The following is a 15642-nucleotide window of genomic DNA, read 5'->3' as shown; positions in this document are numbered from 1 at the left end:
ACACAGGTCATATAGGAAACAAGTTGTAGGCGATGAAGATCAGAATGAATTGAAGAAAGAGGCTTAGAAAGGGTGACACATCTTTTGATGTTGATATGTTTTTTTTTTGCTGGTAAGAAAGTGTTTTTACTTTTTATACAATGGAAGGACCATATGTATCCTGTTGATTCTTATTGACGCATACGGCCCCTGGGATTCCAGTCAGACAGCCTTAAGCTGAAGTGTGTGGGTATGTTTCCTTGTTTGCCTGATACTTTACTGTAGTGACCTTAACTTGTGACCAGACAACTTTTAACAAAGATTTATGTATACCTGGCCATATCTGCCCTTTATTGCTTTTTTTTTCTCTTTTATGTAAATATTTAGCACTCTTCTAGGCTTATAGGAAAGCCAAGTAGTTACATTTACTGCTGCTTAGTATCTGCAAGTTTTGAAAGCTTGTATTCCTTGGACTTGGCATTGGTTGTCACTGTTTTAGTCTGGAGTTCTTGTAACTTCTAGTTAATATTCCTAAGGGTGGCAGGAAACATCAAAATCTTCCCATATGTGACTAGAATATCTGAAACATAGGAGATTTTTTAACCTACGTTTTAACCTGTTCTTTTTAAATGAAAACACCCTGAGATAGAAGCTGGTACATTTAAAAAAAATCTCCAACACAATCACTATATATTGCATTCTGTTGCAGTGAAAACCTGAATTTGTTTTGGAATTAAATTAAACCTTTGTCAATAACAGATATTTTTCCATTTGAGTAAAAAATTAATAAAGGTTTCCAAGTCAACATATTGATTTACCCATAATAAGTACCTTTATAAGGAATGGTTTCTCATTACAAAAACACTGTTAACACATTGCAGATTTTCACAACAACTGGTCCCTGGACATATATTAATGTAAATTGTATTAAATTGTATCATTTTCTTCCTATTGGATTTGTAAGCGATTGGCATCACTTCTGGCATGTGGGATTAAAAATGGCATAAGCAGCAGATTCACTTACCACAAATTAATCACGACTATGGATTCAAACCACTCAAAGAACCCTAGGTCAGTCATGAATTGTCATGTCTGTGCTGCTGGTAATTCCAGGGTTTCCATATGTGCTTAGTATAGCAGTCATTTTTGCACTTGGGTTTGCTTTAATAATTAGCCTTTTGGGGTTATACTAAACATAGAATCAATGCTTATGAGATATTATTATTATGCTGAGCATACTGTTTAACTACTAGCAGTTATTTAAGCTGCACTGGGTTTTATTTTCCAATTATGAGAGCACTGCATTACTGTACCTTTCTTTTCCCCTAAAGAGTGATAGAATAAATAACAGTAGCTCAGTAGGCAGGATAAGGAGTGTGTTGATAGGGTTAATGACTTTCAGTGACTTGTCCTTAATATTTCTTCCGGTTGATTATATTTTTTTCAGAGGTAAAAGAGTTGCTTTGTACCTTTTGTCACTGTGAAAGAATTGGAAAAAAAAACCTCAAGCACACCTTGCCTTCACGCAGATGTTTTGTTAAGTCAGTTCTGACTCTTCGTTTTTTTAGCAGACTCGCTCCTTTTGGTTATTGCTGTTGGACCGTGATGGCCTTTGTTTAGTGGGATTTTCAGTTATGGTGAGCAACTATCTAGATATTTTAGTCTGCTGAGATATTATTTGCATGCGTCAGCGTGTAACAGGGAGACATTAAATGGAGCGAAGACTGTGTGATGTGATCACTTCTTCATGTTTCTTTTCATGCAGTGTTGCGTGATATGTCTGGACTGTTGAAGGCAAAGCACACATAATCGTTAGCAATAGCATAACAATTTATTTATTCTTAATGTATGATCTAGGCCTGTCGTCTTTATTGTTAGTGCTCCAAAATGCATGATATTAGAGCGGAAGTGGAGCACGGATATAATATCTGTTTGTCTAATAATATCACTGACTCCTATGGCAAATGGTCCCCTTTCTTAATGTGGTTTGGCCATATGTAAAACTAAGACTACCTGCTTTTATATAACATTATTATCACATATTAACCGTTCTGTACTGTAATATGTGATATGTGCTGATTTCCAGTAGGCTTTGCTTAATGCACTTACTCCCGTTGGTGATAAGGCTGCATATTTGTATTATCAAGATAGAGAGAGGTACAGAGTACACTCTTGGGAATATCAAGGGCAGCAGCAAGTGGAAAGTATGGGAAATATTTCTTACCCAATCCCTCTTAAAAGCAGCATGTGATACATACAGTAGCACCTTAAGATTTATTAAAAAGTAAATACAGATATAAGGTTCATTCTATAGGCAATGTTAAATAGGTAAAACACCAAAGATTGCCTGTGAGAAAAGTGTAAAGGTGGCCATACACGGACCGATTTTTTACTTACAAACGACCGATTCGCGAACGATCCGATGCTATCGTTAAGTTATCGTATAGTTGGTGGTGTACGAACGATCGTCGGCCCACTAAACGAGCCGACATTATCGTCCCCAAAATCGATCGGCCAGGTTTAAAAATTTTGGTCGTTTAACGATAAAATCTGCCAGTTGGTGTGAGTGTCAGACATTTGTCTTTCAACGATTGTTCTCTGCGCATGTCACGATTGCCAGCAACGACATCGATCGTACGTAGATGTACGATCGTAGGTATTTTACGATAATGATGCGACAAAATCTTTCCCGAATTATCGTTGCCCGTGGATGGCATATCGTATGGGAACTCGATCGCCATACGATCGTTTGTCGATATAATCGTTCATCGCACAACGAGCGAAATCGCCTCGTGTATGGCCACCTTAAGTCAATCACAGTGCTTATGGCACATGCAGGTGATTGTTACATTAACAATGAGGGTTTGCATTGGGGTAATAAACTAATTGGCCTCTTGTGCCATAAACAAGGTAAGTCTAATACCATTGTTTTAAATAACTATTGTTGGCAGTTTGTCTTAATGACAGATGCCTTGTAAAAATGCCAGAAAATGGCCCATCTTCCACTGACCAAGGCTGGGAAAAATACAAGTCTGTATCTTTTGTAGTGATGGGGCACATATTTTAATGTTTATAAGTGATAGGGAATAAGGGGATTGCTTATTACTGCCTGTACATATCAATGTGTGCTGCATTTTTGGGGTTGAACTTTCCAACAGCAAATGGGTTTAGAGTGAAATTTGTTTTGCAGCTTACATTCTGTTTTCATGAGCTAAATTGTAAGGATAAAGATTTGCACAGGGGGCATTCTGCTATTGCACTTATATAAAGACATATTAGGCCTCATTGGTCAAGCTGAACGCAGCAAGAAAAGCCTGCCATTTTTTTGTACTTACATTTGTCTGCAAATGGTCGCTGAGCACAGAGATCTGCTGTACGACCTTTGCATCCAGCACTTATTCTATTAGTCATAACAGGATCCGATAGTGGCAGGCAGTAGGAGGTACGCAGGAATTCTCTCACCTGCCCTACCTTGCACATCATTCAGATGCTCAAGATAGGAAGTGGCAGGACCTGAGACTGCTCTTGGTACCGAATGCTGGATGGGGGATGCAAGTACAATTGTGTACTCTTGTGTCCCTCGGGTAGGGCTGGGCGATATACCGTTTAATACCGAATACCGGTGTTTTTTTTTAAAACTATATTCATTTTTCAAATACCGCAATACCGGGGTGTCAGGGTACTCACCCGTGCGGCCCGGTTTCGCGCGCCTCCTTGCGTGCGCGCGTCCCGTTGTCCGCAGGACATTGCGCACGTGCTTCCAGGTGCGTGTGCATCAAAGCGCACGTACATGTCAAAGCGTGCACGTCCGTGACGCGCTGACGGCGCCGGTTCTGCGCATGTGTGGGGGGTATTTAAAGCTATCAAATGCCTCCTCCTGTGCTATGTTGTCTGCGGCCTTGCCTGGGAAACTAAGCCTGCCTGATTTACCTTACGACTTTCTGTTGCCGATCCTTCGCTTGCCTGACTCTGATTTTCAATACTGCAGTAATTATTCTCTAATTTATTAGGAAATGGGGTTAACACCTAATCATGCATGGAAAAAAAAATACCGTCAAATACCGTGACACCGATATAATTTTGAAAAATACCGTGATATAAATTTATTTTAGACCTCCTCCCCATAAATATTTTCTTAATATACATTGAAACTGCTTATCACTCCCCATTTCAGCAGTTGCAGGGTGTGCTTCCTCTATAGGTATAACATTGTACACCCATGAATAGGGAAGTATGCTGTATTTCTGTTTTTGTGTTTGTTGACATTATTTGGAAATTAATGTACTTGCATATGTTAGTTAATCTAATTTGGATTAACAAAAGAATGATTTCACTTTTTCTTCTTTTTAAGGCTGATATTAGAAGCACAAACGAAAGGAGGAAAAAAAGAAATGGCTATGTTTTGTCTGAAAAGAACACAGCGGAGCCACCAACCCTTGTAAGACAATTTTAATCTGTGAAATATGCATTTAAGCAATCATTACTATGTATTTATTAGATAAATTTAAATGTCCAAGATGAACTGAACTGCACTGCAAATGCTTTCCTGTATAGATGACCCAGCGCTTATCACTTACATACAGTACAACTTTTACATTTTTTCGATGTCAACTCCAGGGCCTGATATCTTAAGAATGGCCTGTTTGTATTACAAGTTTCCAAGCAACAAAAAGCCCTAAAATATAGTATTTTAAACTAAAAAATGCCATCCCTTTGATATTGGGATATTTCAGTTAAATGGGAGAATTGGTCAGAGGTCTGAATATTTTTGAGAGGCACAGTACATTTATAACAGTGCTGTCCAACTGGCGGCCCGCGACCCCCCTCTGTGTGGCCCCCCACCTGTCTGGCTGCTTTTGATGGCTTACCTTTGAGTAAGCTTTAAATGGTATCAGTACTGAGATTTACTGTCCTCCTACATGGTTCTCACCTCAGATTCAGGCTGTAACCCCCCTGTATTGTTTAAAAATTGAATCCCCTGTGTTGTTCACACCTTTTAATCCCTGCAGTGTTCACACCTCCGACTCAGGCTGTAATCACCCACATTGATCACCTGTTCACACCTCAGACATTGTAGGTACTGCCTGGACTATGCTGCCTGTGTGTACTTATGGCACATGCAGGTGATTAACAATGAGGGTCCCTAAGGTGTGTAATTATGTTCTGGGGGTTGCTGTGCTATCCACAGGGGAGGTGGAGGCATATGGATTTAAGGCTGATGTCAGACGTGGCGTATTCTCAGCAAGCCGCAAACCGCTTGCCGAGAATACACCCCGCTACTCTAAAAGCGTCCTACCTGTGCCTGCACCCGAATGAATGAGATATGCTCGGGTGCAGGCACAAGTAGCCGAAATACGCATAAAAACGCGAGAGAAAGCAAAGTCTTGCGTTTTTAGGCGTATTTCGGCTACATGTGCCTGCATCCAAGCGTATCTCAACATTCGGGTGCAGGCACAGGTAGGATGCATTTACAGTAGCAGGGCGTATTCTCTGGAAGCGTTTTTCAGCTTGCCGATAATATGCCACGTCTGACATCAGCCTAAGGGGCTGATTTACTTACCCACGAACGGGTCGAATGGAGTCCGATTGCGTTTTTTTCGTAATGATCGGTACTTTGCGATTTTTTCGGATTCTTTACGAATTTTTCGGATCCAATACGATTTTTGCGTAAAAACGCGAGTTTTCCTATCCATTACGAAAGTTGCGTAAAAAGTTGCGCATTTTGCGTAGCGTTAAAACTTACGCGAAAAATGCGCAACTTTTCGCGTAAGTTTTAACGCTACGAAAAATGCGCAACTTTTTACGCAACTTTCGTAATGGATACGAAAAACTCGCGTTTTTACGCAAAAATCGTATTGGTAACGAAAAATTCGTACAGAATCCGAAAAAATCGCAAAACATACGAAAAAATCGCAAAGTAATCGCAAAATGTTCGTTTTCAAGTCGGAACTTTTCCAATTCGGGTCGGATTCGTGGGTTAGTAAATCAGCCCCTAAGAGTATGCCTTAATATGACATAATATAATTCTTTCACATATGAATGACGGTTGATATCCCCGCAGTGAGGACCAAACATTTGGGTTTTTGCTGCACTACCACCATTGTGATAAAATGGGTGTGGTTTAAAAAGGGGGGAGTGGTAAAAACTGGCTTCCATTAGCGGCCCTCCACCATGTATGCTAGAGAAATTCCAGCCCTCGGCACCACAGAAGTTGGACAGCACCGATTTATAAGGTCTTTTCAACTTGAAAATACCTGGAACACAGTTATACCTTGTACAGTGGGACCTTTTAATGTATAACTTAGAATTTGATCCCATTAGCTTCCTCTATTAATTTGACTTATTGGAATTGTGTGTGGGAATCACCAGTAGAAGCCCATCTGGTTATTGATTAATATGGTTAATATGGATTTTTAACCTCAAGCCCCCTTCCCAGCCATAGTTGGGAAGGGGCAGGGGAACGTGTCGTTAAAAATCCATGTGGAGGGATGCTTCTTTAAGTAGCATGCCTAGATTGGACTACTGCTATTTGAGTTTTATGTGTGTTTTTCTTGTTTCTAGCATCTCTACACCATTCCCAAAAACAATACACCATCTGCAGTGGCTTCCAGTGGAGTGGTGTATGGTGTTGTGCAGAGGGCTGAAAACAACCATCAGAATGAGGTTGTTGTCTATGAGTGGTCTACTAACCAGCTGAAGGAAGAGATGAACTACATCAAAGATGTAAGTAAAGAAATGGTGACCTCCAGTTCCCAAACCTTTGCTCCTACTTGACTCCAGAAATATGATATTCAGCCACAATCAGCTACAGAATGACTTAAGCAACAGTGATTACTGAGTAGGTTGACCATCCTAGGGAATTGTTTTTGGTTTTTCATTGTTTTTTTCTATATTACCATTTTATTCTATCTTAGGGATTACCCTATACCCATGCCCCCACACATGTGCTCAATGCACAACATGATCCCCTGGAAATACAAGACGGAAGAAGAAATAAACTCAGCAAACACCAATGAGGATGTGATATGAGCAGTCTAATTTAACTTTTGAATTAATGTCAATCTTGTGTGCTTTTCTCAGTTGTGCAGATCAATAAAAAAAAAAAATAATAAAAAAAAAATGTAAGTAGATAATAGTCTCTTCTTTACACACACAGAAAACAATATTAATATTACTAACATGTTATTGTAATATAGTACATTCTAACAGTGAGAACATAAAAAAGGGCACAACACTTATAGCATAAAGTAAAGTTGTGCCTTATTATATTTCAGGTGAGAGGAACTTTGGAAAAAATCAGAGAGAAAATGTTTGGAGAGTATGATGAGATGAAACAAAAAGTTAAACAGCTCACTCAAGAAATAAAAGTGAGTATACAATAACACTTCTTATTCACTTTTGTACTATTTTAGTATTATTATTATTTCTGGAACCAGTACAGGTACGTGACCTGTTATCCAGAATGCTCGGAACCCGGGGTATTCCAAATAAGTGATCTTTCCGCAATTTGGATCTCTGCTAAAAATCATTTAAACATTCAACAAACCCAATAGGATTGTTTTGCCTCCAATAAGGATTAATTAGATCTTAGTTAGGATCAAGTTCAAGGTACTGTTTTATAATTACAAAGAAAAAGAAAATCATTTTTAAAAATCAGAATTATTTGCTTATAATGGAGTCTATGGGAGATAGCCTTTCTGTAATTTGGAGCTTTCTGGATAACGGGTTTCTGAATAAGGAATCCCATACCTGTATACTATTAGTATCCCTTTATTTCTGATGAGCAATCTTTCTGGTGTCTTCAAGTCACCCTGTGTCTGCCAAACGCAGATAGTTTCACATGATTTGTTATAGAAAGCGGTGATAGGTGATTTCCTGCAGTAGTCAAAACACCCCATGTGATATAGGACTAAAACAAGGAAGGCAAAATATCTAAAATAATTCTACTTGCCTCTTTAGGGCAGTGACACACGGGGAGATTAGTTTCCTCTCAAGGCAACTTTGGCGACTTCAGCAAATCGCGGCGCTGCGTATGCCATCTCACCAGCGATTTACATTCTAGCCGGTGGGATGGCATTGCGGGGAGATTAGTCGTTCATGACAACAAACATTTGACGCATGGCGACTAATCTCCCCTTGTGTCACTGCCCTTATGAGAATTGCCTGGAAGTGATAGTGTAGATTTTTGTTTCAAAGGAACAATTGAATCATTCAATCATGCAAAGAACAAACTTTCATTACAGGTTTTTTCGGTGTTATTTTTTAACATCTTAACTTAACACGAGTGTGTTTTTTTAACATCTTAAATTAACCTTGTTCATATGCTAAATATAAAGATGGCAAGTGTCTTATTTTGTATTGCCTTAAAGAAAGAGTAAGGAAGGCTATTTAGTAATATATTTTGCATTGATAGGTGACAGAGGCATTCTCAGCCCCCTCCCTGTGTTTGGGGTACTAAAAATGCAACAAAAAAACTGACATTGGGCCATGCGCCATTGGTGAAAAATACAGTATTTAATAGGGATTCACTGAATCCCGGATTCAGATCGGGATTTGGGCCGAATCCAGCCTTTTTTTGATGGATTCGGTTTCCGCTGAATCTACAGTCCAGGCCGAACCGAATCCGAATTAGCATAAATTAGCACATGCTAATTAGCATTCGAAAGGGTTACATTTTGGGGGGGGATTTTTCGCTCAACTTTTAACCCTTCCTGGTCCTAATTAGCATATTCTAATTAGGATTGGGTTCGGGATTTGGCCGAACCCGAAAGCAGGGCCGGAACTAGGGGTAGGCAGAAGAGGCAGCTGCCTAGGGCGCAACGATTGAGGGGCGCCAGGCAGGAGCCTCTCCTGCCTACCCCTAGTGCTACTTTGTCATTGCCACCGCTGCTTGTCATTAGCGGCGGAGGCAATGACCGATCTAATTGCCCTGCCCCGCCTCCTGTGCTTTGGCGCGCATGCACCGTTCGGGGGGTGGGCGGAGTTGGCCGACTGGGTTGCCTAGGGCGCCTGGTCAGCTTGGCCCGCCCTTGCCCAAAAGATTGGGTTCGGTGCATCCCTAGTTTTTAATACATTTTCATAAAACTTCCCCCGCCGGGCTTATTTCTGGAGGTAAGCCTAAAGGTTTGTAGCTATACAGATGAAGTGTTGTTTATGTCAGTTCAGCACTTATGGTATGCCATAGTGTCTGAATTGTGATACTTGACAAGATGATCCTAGAATTGCTTTAAATCTACAGGCTCATTAGCTATTAATGTTATAAGCACTGATTTGTTGGCCAAAAAGACTTTTAAATTAAAATGTATTGTAAAAATTACCAAGGGAACATGCACCTGACAGATGCCTATTTATCTGTTTTCTAAGTTAAGGTCTTAAGAATATGAGTGGTCATTAAGTTTTCAGAGCAACATTTTCCTCTGAAAAATTAACTGGCAAAACAACAGCTGTTTTCTCAATAATTAACGCACGTACCCTGTTTTTAGGTTTCATCAGTGCAGAAGGAGTTCTTGGAGAGCCACTCCCAGGCGCAATCTACAGCACTGGACACCTTTGGAACAATCAACAGTTCCCTGAATGCAGCTTCTATAGAAATGCAGGTATGCCAGAAACATTACTCTCATCTAGAGATCTTCTGAGTGGGATGTTCATTCTTCTCTATTGCGACAAAGGAAAGAATAAACATCCCACTCATAAAAAAACACTGTACTTCTGTCAAACCTAAACCAAGTCTGGTGTCATATCAAGGCTAACGATGTAATGGAATTTCTATAATACTATTTATACTGTGGAGATTTTCTTACAGAGCAACACGTGCATATATAATATTACTTTCCTTTTATAGTAAAAGCCATAAGATAGTTTTACCATATTATTATTCCAAAAAAAATCACCGACCTAGAAACAGGGAACATTAACTGTCATACAGTTTATATGTGTAAGGAATTTGTTTGTATGAAATGTGCTGGATTGTTTCATCCTAATGTGTTGGCTACTTGCCTGTGTACAATAACTGTTTAATACTTAGCTTGCTTAACTTATGAGAAATGATTTCACTGCTAGATAGTATGCAGGACACAAAGCCGCAAACATTAACATCCATAGTCTGCAGAAGTCTCATGATTTTGCCCCATTTCTCCCTGCTAAACAGTATATTAATTTGCCTCTACAGTAAAATTTGCAAATAAAACAATAATCTAACAAGAGGCTGAGTATTAAAACATCTTGGCAGTACATGTTAAAAAGCCACAGATATTAATTACTATGACTATGTGTTACTAAATAATAGTTTAAAGCAGGGCTGTACAACTGGAGGCCTGGGGCCGGATGTGACCCACCAGAGGATTTGTATGGCCCCCATCCTGCTCAGAGATTCCATAGATTGTATGACATCATCATTTTAATTTAATCTGGCGCTTAAATATGCTATATGAGAAATAATTGGCCCACTACTTGTAATAAGTTGGACAGCACTGGCTTTAAGTATAGAAAATACACTTAGCATTTAAGAAGAACTGCATAAACCAGAAGTCTAGCACTAACTCTGTAGCTCTGTTAGCTTTGTTTGGGGTAGGAAGTAGTAAGTATATTTTGCTGCTAGTATAAAAGTAAGTACATATTTAGTCCTGCATAAAGACTGACAACTGACAAATAAAGGTGGCAATCCATCTAGAGAAACTGTATTTGTATAATTTGTGTGTCTTTCAGAAAACTCTAGTGGATATGACCTTGGAAAACACCAACATTAAGGATGAAATGAAGAATATAAAACATTCGTATGAAGAATCCTTGGTCAGACTGAAAGAGAAGCAGCAGTTGTTGGACTCTGCCCAAACTGAAAACCAGTTGTTAAAAGTCAAGGTAAACATTTCCTGAAACTCTTGGCTCCTGTGTGGTTTGTAATAAACTTTGATCTACAGCAAAAGACTGTTGCGTACTATATTTAGCGGACATCACCCAGTTCCATGTACAATTATTTTACATAACAGTTGGCAGTAAACTTAATTACTGAATATATAGCATAATATAATATTGATTTGATTTTTTCGACAACTGCAGTTATATAATTAATCACGTAATTACAGAAATTGTGTTTAAAGGGGACAATTTTTGTCTGTGGTGTTGCATATACCTGCTGCAATTTACGGGCTAGTTTTAAAGGAGGCAACATTTATGGAAAAATAGGGAAAGCCTATGTAGCTATATTGGTCTTATACTCTTGAATAATAGGACAGTAGGAACTGTATTATTACTAGTAACAAGTATTTATAAAGTGCCAACATATTCCTTAGCATTCTTAAAGAGAAGGGTGCATATATCAAACATAGCAGTTATATACAAATACTGACTGAAACAGGTGGTAAAGATGGCTTTTAGAGCTTACAATCTAAAGGAGAATGGGCCCTGAGAATAAAGTGTGGGGTTTGCTCAAATCAGAAGTCAGCAAAGTGAAACATGTGGCAGTAGGAATTGCACTTACTAGGTGGCAATGGCATGAAGTGTGCATAAGGTATCATAAAGGAAAGGTATGTTGTATAGCTGTATAATAAATAGTATACCATTTTTTGCAACAAGAGTGCAAAACTGTAGTTTCAACCTGAAGATAATAGTGTGTAAGGTTTAATATATAATTACTCATGAACCAATCCAATAAAAAGGATGATTCATACATTGATTAAATATGCTACACATAATATAAGACCCAGTACCTTCCAGTGCCATTTGGCATTCACACAAAGAGGTGACAGGCAGTTGACTGGCAAACACCATCACTGTTGACTTGGAAGTGGAACTATATATGGCTACAATCTACGGCATAATGTTCTGATATTTGCTGCATTTTCCTGTGTACACAGATTGAATCCTCCCAGGAAGCTAATGCTGAGGTCATGAGAGAGATGACACGAAAATTGTACAGTCAGTATGAAGAAAAGCTTCGTCAAGAGGAACTGAAATATACTGCAGAAAAAGATATGCTTGTGGTAATTATGAATCATCCATTTAGGCCCAATTATTCCTCTCCTAATAATAAACACATGAAAACAACTGTAAAAAATAATTTACAGGCACATGTGGGTTACCTTGATTATTATTATTTATGTAACTAGACCTGTTATTCAGCATGCTCGGGACCTGGGGTTTTCCAAATAAGTAATCTTTTCGTAAATAAACCCAATAGGATTGTTTTGCCTCCAATAAGGGATAGCCTTTCTGTAATCTGGAGCTTTCTGGTTAACAGAAAGCTCCAGTAGTAAAACATAAAATCATACTGATATAATGTTGTTATTTTGCAGCTATTTTTTTATATTTTATAATAAATTTTGTACTTTACATGAAGCAACAAACTAAAAACATTAGCACTCTATGACACTCAGGGGCGGCCAAGCCGACCGGGCGCCCTAGGCAACCCGGTTGGCCAACTCTGCCCACCTCCCCGCCCCCCCGAATGGCGCATGCGCGCCAAAGCACAGGAGGTGGTGCAGGGGGGGCGGTGTGATTAGATCGGTCATTGCCTCCACCGCTAATGACAAGCGGCGGAGGCAATGACAAAGTAGCACTAGGGGTAGGCAGGAGAGGCTCCTGCCTGGCGTCCCTCAATCGTTGCGCCCTAGGCAGCTGCCTCTTCTGCCTACCCCTAGTTCTGGCCCTGATGACACTGCAAATACCCATAGTATGCAAACTACCTATCATGTATTACAGATTACATTGAATCCCTTCACTGTCATTTATGAAGATATTAACTGTTATGTCTAATAATAGCTTAGACGGCACTTACCAGACTTTTATAAATAGCATCTGTGCTTATTCTGTCCTATGCATTTCAGTCTGGTCCCTTCTTTTAATGCTTTTTACAGTGGGGTTTAAGGTTGATTGTAGATGGTGTGTTTTGACCACCACTGCAGCGGTGATAAAAATGCCCTGTCTGCCTGTTTCCATTCCTGACAGAATGAAATGTTGAACACACATGTATTTAATAAATACAGTGGTTTTCATTAATTACTATCAGGATTAATGACTGGCAGACAAGTGTTTTTGTCCACCACTGTTTTATGCCAGATGGCAGCAGTGGACAAAACCTACAGTGTGCCATAGGCATAAGCCTTTTTGGTTCCCTGTGCCTCCAGGACTAGACTGGAATTAATCTGGAGTCTACAGACTGAAAACAGCAAGATCAGGGATGTATCCTAGAGCATTGTGACAGCAGAGACTTACAAATGGGGAGGAAGCTGAAGTAGCACTAATTATTTGGATTGTTTTTACAGTCTAAACAATTCTGAAAGGCACTCTATATCCACACAAAATTGCAATTGGTGCAAAATTGCTCTTAAAGAAATACTATCATGGGAAAACATGTTTTTTTTCAAAACACATCAGTTAATAGAGCTTCTCCAGAAAAAAACCTGCACTGAAATCTGAAACCGCAAACAGATTTTTTTTTTACATTTAATTTTTAAATTTCACATGGTGCTAGCCATATTCTTTATTTTCCAGGGTGCCACAGCCATGTGACCTGTGCTCTGGTAAACTTCAGTCGCACTTTACTGCTGAGCAGAACAATGGGAAGGTAGCAAGATAGCAGCTCCCAGTAGATATCAGAATAGAACTCAATAGTAAGAAATCCAAGTCCGGTTTGGGACTCCTCCAGTTACAGGGGAGTAGGAGAAACAGTAGGTTACCTGAAAGCAGTTCTAATGTGTAGCACTGGCTCTTTCTGAAAGCTCAGATTCAGGCACAATGCACTGAAATGCCTGCCTATTCACCAATATTACAACTAAAAACAAATACATTTGTTGGATCAAGAATAAAATTTTAAATGGTAGAGTGTAATTAGTGATGTCTTGCACTGGCTGGGATGCGAGAATAACGCTGAAATTCTGATAAAAAGACACTGGGGCACGTTCATCAAAGTACAACTGGTCCGAATACAAAAAAATCGTATTTTTTTTAAAGGTTACAACTTTTGCGTATATTTTCTGCAACTTTTTCATGCATTTGTGCGACTTTTTCGTACTTTGAGACAAAAAGCGCGACAAAATCGTATTGTCGCGTCGAGTATGAAAGTTTTGGATTCATTCAAGCTTCAGTATCGTGACTTTCCTTGGGCCAAGTTGGAGCTGAAGAGTGCTATTGAGTCCTATGGGAGGTTTCCAAAATCATGCACAGAAGGATCAAAGTCAGCAAGGTTTTCCTGCATTTTACGATCATTCAGATACAAAAATACAAATTTTTCTTACTTTAAAAAGCATGATACAAAAAAAATCATATTAGATATCGTGCTTTTTAAATGTCCAAAAATCGTACTTTGATAAATATGCCCCACTGTGTGTGTTGTGGGTAAAAAACATGTCAGAATTTTGCACTTTGGAGTGCCTTAATAAATAATCTGTAGTAACTATTATTTGCTTTTTCTCTTTCCTTAAAGGATCAAACAAGGCAGTACCTAAAAGCAATTGAAGATGCTAGCGAGAAGGTTCGCCTTGCTGAGAATAAAATTGAAGAAAGAGATGCAAAAATTGCAGAACTTGACAAATTAGTGCATCGCATGGAACAGGTACATTTCCATCAGTTATTATTCCTTCTGATTATAAAATAAAGCACAACTTAAAAAAGAAATAATGCTATATTATGTGTATTCATCTATAAATTTGAGATAAAAAAAAAGACCAGTGAAAAGTTCATATACACAGTTTGTGTATTCTTCCTCTTGTACAGCAGCTCTTTGCAGTGTGCTCTTTGATTTACCTCTCCTACTTCACCATAATAAATCCCCTTTGCTGTGTTGATCTAAGGTAGCCAGGGTGTCTAGAGTATATGTGCACTAATGTCTTTCTGCCATCTGCCCACTTTCACCTTCAACCCTGACTGTCCCAGTGCAGCAGTGTGCAAGAATGTTGCTGCAGGTAAAAGTGGCAAGCTATCATGGGTGCAATATGCAGAGTGCACAGTTCTAACTGAGAGAACTGTCATTGCAAAGAGCTGTGTAGGAAGCATAGGAAGAGATCAAGAGTTCTAATTTATTTGAGAATGAGACATAAACACTTCAAAATGTCATAGGTATATGTGTATACTTTAGGAACGAGAGCATCTGCAAGACCAATTGATTAGACATGAAGAACGAATACAAGATCTTGATAACAGGATGCAGATGCAATCACCAGACAGGTAATGTTTAAAGCTGTAGGTATAATAGAAAAAAAATACGACTAGAAATGCTATATTTTATATACTGAACTTACCGTACCTACTTAAAGGAGAAGGAAAGGCTAATAAAGAGTTAATCTCAAGCTGTAGGCATATCTTCAGTTGACTCAATAGTGCCCTTAAGTCTCCCCATATTTCACCTGTGCAGATGATCAGAAGCGAAACAGGAAGAAAAAATGCTGAGCTGTGTAAAGAAAGTTCCCATAATGCATCACTCCTGCACAGACACCCAGACCAATTGAACATGCTCAGTTAGTAAGACTATGAGGAAGCTTCCTGCGGATTGGCTCAGATCCACATTCCTAAGGGGGGGGAGTGAGTTCTTAGCATTCTTGAGGGAAGGGGAGCAGGAGAGGTGAGAGGGGAGAGAGCTGCGTGTCTCTGGCAGAGGAAAATAGGCGCAATCTTTTGACAGGGAACTCAGTGCAGCGTTTCTGTGAGTGCTTATGGCTGTATTTACATAGA

The 15642-nt window shown here is 39.3% G+C and overlaps 1 protein-coding gene across 2 annotated transcripts in view; it reads left to right on the top strand.

Moving 5' to 3' along the window:
* myzap (myocardial zonula adherens protein) overlaps nucleotides 1-15642 on the top strand; it is a 55150-nt gene that overhangs the window by 22545 nt on the left and 16963 nt on the right. For both annotated transcript variants that reach the window (XR_004221846.1, NM_001113953.3), the window contains 8 exon segments: nucleotides 4331-4417; nucleotides 6541-6702; nucleotides 7254-7346; nucleotides 9462-9575; nucleotides 10684-10836; nucleotides 11832-11957; nucleotides 14399-14527; nucleotides 15050-15138. Coding sequence is in view for 1 of the 2 variants with exons in the window: in NM_001113953.3 (NP_001107425.3) it covers nucleotides 4331-4417; nucleotides 6541-6702; nucleotides 7254-7346; nucleotides 9462-9575; nucleotides 10684-10836; nucleotides 11832-11957; nucleotides 14399-14527; nucleotides 15050-15138 (953 nt within the window). In the remaining variant the exon portion in view is untranslated.

Source organism: Xenopus tropicalis, chromosome 3, assembly GCF_000004195.4.
Source record: "Xenopus tropicalis strain Nigerian chromosome 3, UCB_Xtro_10.0, whole genome shotgun sequence".
Taxonomy (NCBI): domain Eukaryota; kingdom Metazoa; phylum Chordata; class Amphibia; order Anura; family Pipidae; genus Xenopus; species Xenopus tropicalis.
This window is presented reverse-complemented; position numbering and strand designations above follow the sequence as displayed.